Genomic DNA, 8,429 nt, shown 5'->3' with positions numbered 1-8,429 from the left:
TCTCTGAGCTTTGTTTCATCTATAAAATGGGGTACTCAGATGCCCCCTTTCGGGACGGTGTTGGAACCCAAGGAAGGAATAGGAGCAGAGTGCCTAGCTCAGTGCCAGAATAAAGAAAAAAATGCCACCAGCCTGATTAATCCTTGGCTCCTTAAGAGTGAATGGGTCTCAATTCTGGGGCCCTGCTGGCCGAGCCCCTTTCCTTTCCTCTCCCTCATCTCCTGCCTCCTCCCCTCCGGGCTCTCGGTCGCTCCAGCAAAGTTCCCAACTTAGTCGACATGACGTGCAGCGCAGCCAATGGGAGGCGGAGCTGGCGTTTTTGGGGGGGCGGTAGGGGTGGGCCCCGCGTCTCCGGTGTCTGCCCTGCTCAGTGAATGGAGAGAGCGAGCGCCGGCCAGCTCACCCGGCCGCCCCGTGCCCCAGCCGCCGCCGCGAGCTCAACCCCAAGTCGGACCTCCTCAGGCGCCCTGCCCCACTGCGCTCGCCTCCAGGTCTTCGACCCGGCCCACGCCCCGGGCCGCGGGCCAGTGGGCCCAGGAGGCTCTCGGTACCTGGGCACTCCGAGCGATGCGCAGCGGGGCAGCTCCAGCCCCGCGGATGGAGCTGCTGCTGCTACCGCCGCCGCCGCCCGGCGCGCCCCGCTCCGCCCGCGCCCCGTGCGCCTGAGCGCCGAGCTCGCTCCTCCTCCGCGCCAACTCCGCCGCCCGCTCCCCAGGCCGCTTGGGCTCCGCGCGCGCTTCCCTGGGCTCCACGCGTCTTGCCCCGCCGAGGCAGCCTACTCTGGGCGCGCGCCCCTGAACACCATGGCCCCCGGGCGGACAGGGGCCGGCGCCGCCGTGCGCGCCCGCCTGGCGCTGGCCTTCGCGCTGGCGAGCGTCCTGAGCGGGCCCCCAGCCGCCGCCTGCCCCACCAAGTGTACCTGCTCCGCCGCCAGCGTGGACTGCCACGGGCTGGGCCTCCGGGCGGTTCCCCGGGGCATACCCCGCAACGCCGAGCGCCTGTGAGTACCCCCGCCCCGCCCAACCCGGGCCACCCACCTGGGTCCATAGTGGGGCCCCCAGGCACCAGATCTTTCCTTTCCCCTTGGCCGCACTGGATGCAGTCTCTGCTGTCACCCTCTCCCGGGTCAGATCCTTCATTCCCTGAGTTGGGGTCTCTGGCGTTGGGCAGGTCTAGGGAGAGAGTTCTTGAAGCCCACTGCGATGGTCAAAGAGCGGTGCTTCTCCAGGGGTGAAGGCTCCAGACCCAGGGCCCGGTGACAGCTTCCAGCAGAACGCTGGCAGGAAGCTAGGGGAGGAAAGAACGCTGCAGCCAGTGAGGTCTTAGGGTGAGGGCAAAGGGTCCGCGCACATTTAAGAGGGGGGCGAAGGAGAAAGCTGAAAGGTGATGGGGCGTAAGGGCACGGAGACTGGAGAGGGCCGAGACTGTGACCAGCTTGGAGATCAGAAAGGGCCACTTTCTGGCTGCCCTTGCGAGCGAAGTTGAGAGTGTGCGTGAAGGTCTAACTTCTGAGGAACCAAACGAATTCAGAGTGGGTGCTTGCAAAACCCGCCCTGCCTGGAGCGCAGCCTCGCAGATGCCAAGTTGCAGCCGGGGTGAATTTTTTATGGCTCGGTTATAAATGCCTCCCCAAACGGGCCGGAGAATGGAAATGCTGACAGCCTTTTAAATGAGACCGAGCGCTATAATCTTACAAACCGCACTCAGCCTCGGATCCTGGGTTTGGCAGCGAGAGGAGAGGCGTTTGGAGAGTGGGGTGGATTGACCCTCGTTTTAACCCCAATTGTGCAACCAAATATTTACTTTTCATATGTCAACGTTTTGGAAACATTTATCATTTTGATCCTCGGACCAAATTCAAAACTTGGACTCCGAGGGTGGGCTCTTCCCAGCCCGCAGTTGGGGAGTAAGGAAAGAGGGGAAAATGGTGGAGGGGGTTGGAACTGGCCTGGGAACGCAGCCCAGAAGTGGGTGAGGGCTTGCTCGAGTGTAATAGACTTCTCCTCCTCCTTGTCTTGCTTTCCCTCTGTCTCCCTTACCCTCGCATCTTAGGGGTGGGTGCATTGGGTCTTCCATTCTGCCCTCTTGACTTGAGGCTGGAAGAGAGTGGCATGAGACTGAATTGTCCTACAGTGTGTTATTCCTGTTGATCACCTTCTGTCACCCCACTTCTTTTCCTCCAACTCTATGTGTCCCTGGGCAGAGACTCAGTAGAACTGCCTTCCTTTTTCCTGGAGCTTTCCTGTGGCTCAAAACAAATTTTTTTTTTTCAAGTGCATTCATTATTCTGTGTGGCCGTGCAATTCTAGAGCCTTGGAGCTGAACCTTCATTAACATATGTAGAAAAGGAGGCTCAGACGTTTGAAAAGACTTGCCCAAGGTAATGCAGCAAGTTAATGGCAATAAAGGGGCCACAATCCAGGTGTCCACAGCTTATTTCAGACCTTGCGTTTTACAATACTAGTTCAAAATGTGTTGTAGTGGTATTTTTGGATATCTACCACTCTGCTAACCATCTTTGGAACAAGGGTCAGTTTGGGCCAAGATCTGTAAATAGATGGTCCGGGGAGGGTTCTGGCTGGGCTTGGGTCTTAGAATAGGCTCCTCTTGCTGCTGCTTCAGGTGTACTCTGCCAACATTCAGCTTGCTATGACATTAGCACTCCTGCTTGGAGTCTTGAGACTACCTCTCCTCCATCCTCAAAATCATGGTACATGTTTGGGAAACCAAGGGGAGTGGGCCCTTCTCCTGTGGGCGTGTAGGAAGTCTTCAAAAGCTGCAGGCACAGCACTGCAGACAATATGCCACCCACCCACCTTCCCCAGGAGACCCAGGCAGGCAGCTTGGAGCTATTCATGTGCTCTACAACTGGAGAAACTTGGTGGAGACTGAGTGCTGGGCATTCCCATGGCACTCTGCTGCTGTCATGGTCATTCGCAGGCATTGGCAGAGTGGGAAGTACTTTGGAAAATCTGAATCTCATGTACCTTGGTTCCGGTCACTGGTGCCTCTTTGGCTGGGGTGTGTGGGGTGATGCATCTACCAAGACTGGCTCCTCATTCTGGTCTTCTTCCTCCCCTGGGAGAGGGGACAGCCTTTAGAAGCAAGCTTGGTCAGGAGTGTTTCAGGGGTGGGGAGCAGTCCACCAACAGTCCTTCACCACCTTTCATCCTCTGTCAGTTAACTCAGATGGAACATTTGAGTTCTGCAAACTCTTGGGGGGATATTTGGCATTTCTAAGCTAAGGGAAGGATTTTTTAGGGAGGAATTTCTCATTCATTCCTTTCTTCATTCATTCAACAAACATTTCTTGAACCTCTACTGCATTCCAGTAACTGTATATAAAATCATTGCATATACAGAAGACAACCAGCAGTTCAACTTACAGAATGTAAGCAGAGGACAGAAGAAGGAAACTTCCTTTAGTGAGCCTTTGAAACTACCCAGGACTCGTTTCTTCACGGGACGGATGGTCTGTCAGCATTGGCATCACACGCTCGGGACCTTCCTAAAATCTAGTTCTCTGATCTCTAATGTTTATGTTGTGTTTTATAACAAAGGAGAAGCATTTTCTCCCTTTTCCATTCCTGCTACTTGACCTCCCAGAGAGGCTTTTCTGTGGGAGTGTGTGTGCACGCATGTGTGTGTGTGTGTGTGTGTGTGTGTGTCTGTGATTATTCCTCTGGGGGTTTTTTACTTCTGAAGCCTCATCTGCTCATGCTACCCCTTAAGGAAAGTCTGCATGGGAATAATGTGGTCACCATTTGGACTTTGATTCAGGCCTGGAATGGGGCTTGTTATATTGTTCATAATTAAGCTGGTATCAGAGTTGGGGGTCTGTGTTCCAGCTTCTTCTCCATAATGTCAGCACATTACACAGAAAGAGAAACTCTCTGTCGTTTATAAACTACTGACAATTTTTTTCCCTCAATGAGGAGGTGACACCCACAAGAAAGCTAAATAAACGCAGGGGAGAATTCAGTGTAATTTATTATCCGTGCAGCAAAGATAGAGGACAAGAGGAGAGGAAGTGAATGGTGGTGCCTGAAACAAAACATTTACCATGGAGCACAGAGTAAACAGATGTCGCATTTACCCTTCTGAGTACAAAAGGAGCCCACAGATGTAATTCTTCTCCAACCACAATCTCAGCCTGGAAAAAGAGGAGACAGATGAAAACGAACTCTCACAAGGGGCCCCTTCTCCCCATGCTGCCTAAAGGCAGGCAGAGGCCTACTTCTCACCCGCGGCGAGGTGGTGGCCTGAACAGCGGAGTGGGGCAAGAGTGGACATCTTTGGTTTTTCGCTTGGCTCTGGAACATGCTGGAGACTGCTGTATTTAAATAAACATTTCCTGTTTGTGAAGGAAAACGGGCGAAAGGCTGAAACGTGAGAATGTGGTAACTTAATTTTCTCCATCACTCCAGATGATGGCAAGCTTTGCCGGTGGTTGGGTCCAATAAAAACCGACACCGTGTCACAGGCTTTCCCTCACTTGACCACAGAGGTCTCCAGGTCAAGTGGGAGACTTTCCAAGATGCTCCACAGCCAAGCCCTGCATCCTGGTACTCCTAGCCTCAGAGCCAGCCCAGCGGACTAGGGGCAGTTTGGTGAATCACGGGGCCTCTCTGAGCCACCCACAGTTATGTGACCTTTTAGAGAAGCACAGTGCTCTCCTGGTGAACCTATGGGTTGGACATGAGCAGTAAAGCGCACCTGCCTCCAGTATGCTGTGCAAGTGGCCAGATGGCTTTGCCTTTCTGGGCCTCCTTTTCCTGACAGTAGAATTCTAGTGTACTCCTAATGGTTTTCACCATATGGTCCTCCCCCCAGTGCGTGACACATAGTAGGTTTTCAACTGGTATGTGTTGACTGAGTAAGTCTCAAAAATACAAGTTTTTCTTTAGCTTTTACAAGTGAAAGTTGGGTGATTATGGTTTTGCATCTTTTACGTATGGCCAAGGGAGTCTTACTATTAACCTATTACGTGAGTTGTTAAGGGTTTCTAAAATTTGGCTTTCATGAACTAAAATTATTGCCTTACTAGAGTTACCAAGGACTCCTAATGAGTGATCCACTCTGGAGTCTGGTTGCCAGGCGTTGCTTAGCAACCTTGCAAAAACTCCTACTGTGCACATGCCCATGAAAAGAGCTAGAAATCCCCAACACTTCAACTGTCGGCCTTTCTAATCAGGAACTCATCAGCATCATCCTGCGCTCTCTGTGGTTTTTGATTGCTGCTCTTCTTGTATTAATTGATGTATTTGTAGGATCATTATTAAGTTTTGCTTTTGTGCATCATCTGGGTCTTGTATATTTCTGCATTTTTGCATTTTGATTGTTATTTTGTTTCTCTCCAGTTCTGTTTGTTGTCACTGAGTTCTTCCTCCCCTGGAAAGTGAGAATGGTAGATCTGAGAGCCATGGGATCTTTTGCATGGACTAAGTGGGCTGTGGCAAGGTTTCAGAACCACGTGCCTACTGGTTCAGGCTGCAGGCTCTGCAGACAGAGGGCTCTGGGTTGAATTCTGGCTCTGTTACAACTTTGCTGTTGCACCCTGGGCGAATTACTCCACTCCTCTGGGCTGTAGTCTATTTAATTCTTTTGTACCGTATTTCCACAGCTGTAATAGAGGGATGATAATCACACTGGCCCTGTGGGCATGCTGTGAATGTGGCACCGGACAAACCATGTAATGCACTCAGCACAGTGCCCAGCACTTTGATTCTCCAGCTACCATTTCTTACCTGTAAAGTGTGTGTCATAAGTGTTCCTCTTGGGGAGAAGCAAATAAAATAATGAACAGGAAGTGCTTAATACAGTACCTGGCACTTAGGCCTCCACCAACTATTAATAGAGGTGACCATGGCTGTTAACTTCTATTTCTTCATCAGGCCCCATCCAGCTGCAGAGTTTGAGGTGCCCACTCTAAATGTGCCCTATCAAGGCAAGCTCCTCGCCTGCACGTACGCTGTGCCCAGCACATTCATGCCTGATCCCCTCCCTCTCCTCTCCAGCTAAGCCCAGGTTGGCCTCCGTTCCATAAAAAGGGGATTACGGTTGAAGTGGTTTATATCTTTTCCATGGGCGTGCTGCTTTGTGGTATATTTAAATAAGGAATGCATTTTATTTATTTATTTTTGGGGGTTGAATTTTCACGGGGGAATTTTTGGCCCTGACTTTTTTTTTTTTTTTTCAATGCTCATTCCTTCTGTCTTTCCCTAAATACCTTTTACTGACTTCCCGTGTCTGCCTCTGTTACTGCTTTTACTTGAAACAGCTGTATTTACTAGTGTGCTCCACCCTCATTATGTAAGGTGGTCTTAACCCTTTTTAGAATTGCTGAAAAGGAAAAAACGAGGCATGGAGTCCTTTCCAGAGAGCTTTTCTGGACCATTACTAATTCCTTATAAGATAGATGCAAAGGGTACCCTGCTAGGGTGCATGGTGTTGAGTTTCAAGGCTCTCCATTATTTGTCATTCTCCAGCCTTAAATTTAAATCAACCTTGCCCAGGTGGGAAGCGCTCGTAATGGGAATCTTCTGCTTCTCTGTTCTGAAGACCCGGATTCTGTTTTGTGAGTACTGCTGTTGCTGGTCTGCCAAACGCTGTCCTCTCCTTCCCACTCACTGGGGTCTTTGTAGTTCTGTGGCGAGCACTATATTTGATATACCATTCCCTGGGAAACATTCATCAGGAGTATGTAATTAAAAGTCCTCAATAGTGAGTGGATAGGGAGGTGAGAAAAGTAACAACCTTTGGGTAAAGGCATAGACTTCAGAACCAGATGGGGTCACTCCTGGTCTTACCAGCTGGGTGACCTCAGTTTTCTCATTTGTAAAGTGGGAATAATAAAATTACGCCCTTCATAGGATGCTGTGAGTATAGAATTTACTCACATGGACTGCCCGGATCACAGTGCATCCTCCATAAGTATTCTAGTACTGTTATCATCATAATTCTTACTGACTATAGCCCTCCTTCCAGAGCAAGCTCAAGACAAGGCCTGACTGAAACAATATAGATCTTTAGGGCTGAAAGGGTTCCTCTAGTTAGGTTTCCAACCATGTGCAGATTGGTCTTCCACCAACATAATTTTGGAGAGAGTGGCCATTCTCCTTTGCTGGATTATGTCTAGTGGGGAGGAACTCAGTTCTTCCTAAAGCAATTTATTCCATTTTAGAAAACAGTTTTAACAAGAAAATTTTCTTTGCCTGGGGGTTGAACTTATCTCCCCCTGACTGTTGTTACACAGAGCAAATATAATCCTTCTTCCAAATGGTAGGATTTCAAAAATGTTACTGCTGTCGTGTTTCTCACTACCCACTTATCTTAGTCTTCTTCTTTCTTCCATAAATTTTTATAATTGCCTCAGCTATTCTCTGTGTGTTAGACTCTGAGACAGACCCTCTTCCCGTTCCTAGTTATCTTCCTCCAAATAGGTTCCAGTCTTCTTTGCTTGTCTTAGTTAGAATGAATCCTTCCACTCCCTTGCTATCTTGACTTCTATCAACATCCCAAGGCATTTTCACTTCAGACAGCCACACCCCTGGATTGGCTCATTTCCACCAGGCTGTTCATTGCATCCCCAGTGTCTCCCAGCCCTCCCTGCTGTTGATCCTATTTTCTCCATCCCAGATTTGTGCAGTTGACTTTTTGGACTCTAAGTGCAACACTTTGCATTATCCTAATTAAATTTTGGCAAATAGTTTAATTTCATCAGCTTTTCAGCAACATTTTCTATTTTGATTCTCTCACGTAGCGTGTTACCACTCCTCCCCCCACTTCCTCTGCGGGGTTCCTGAGCTTGCCCTATGGATCTTTATCCAGGTTGTCAATATAATCAGCAGAGTCCTTTCTGCTTGTTTAAAGCCTTTCTATGGCTGGGGTGTGGATTACATGAGTATATTGTCCTGTTCTTTCTGGCTGGGATGGATAGAAATGTTGAGGTCTTGTTGGCCTGTAGCATCTTCTTTCCCTGGGGTTCTGTCGTTCATATTTTCTCTGGAATGATTTCCTATTAATGCTTAATTCCTCTGTTTGTTGAATATTTTCTAAAGTCTTGGTTTCTCATTGCATTTTCCTTTGTGACTTGAGCTCCCTCCCTGTCCTATTAGGCTGGTGCCGGCGCCCCACCAGTATGGGACGGGACAGGTGTGATGTGTGTGCATGTGTATGTGCACGTTTTCTCCTGTGAAGTATTGCAGCCGGAGAAATCGGGCTCTTCTGTCAGCAGCAGAGCTCCGCCGAGAAGCCTCACTCTTGCAAAGCGGTTTCCTTTAACGTCTTGGGTGCCCATTGGCACAGAGCGCATTTGCTTGAGTAGTGCTGGGAATGAATGTGATGGAGAATGAGGCATAGAGGTGCACTGGCTCTCCCCAAATTTCTAAATAATGATAATGATAATGACAACAACAATCACTGCCACC

The 8,429-nt window shown here is 49.6% G+C and overlaps 1 protein-coding gene across 1 annotated transcript in view; it reads left to right on the top strand.

Annotated features, from left to right (window-relative positions):
* Nucleotides 1-362: 362 nt before the first annotated feature.
* Nucleotides 363-8,429, top strand: part of SLIT3 (slit guidance ligand 3) — a 594,031-nt gene continuing 585,964 nt past the window's right edge. Inside the window, exon 1 of the mRNA XM_026510940.4 lies at nt 363-1,000. Coding sequence (XP_026366725.3) covers nt 375-1,000 — 626 coding nt within the window. The 5' untranslated portion in view covers nt 363-374. The remainder of the gene's footprint in view (nt 1,001-8,429) is intronic.

The sequence above is a fragment of the Ursus arctos genome, unplaced genomic scaffold (genome assembly GCF_023065955.2).
Source record: "Ursus arctos isolate Adak ecotype North America unplaced genomic scaffold, UrsArc2.0 scaffold_15, whole genome shotgun sequence".
In the NCBI taxonomy this organism is placed as follows: Eukaryota; Metazoa; Chordata; class Mammalia; order Carnivora; family Ursidae; genus Ursus; species Ursus arctos.
The sequence above is the reverse complement of the archived record's forward strand: the minus strand, read 5'-3'. Positions and strand labels throughout refer to the sequence as shown.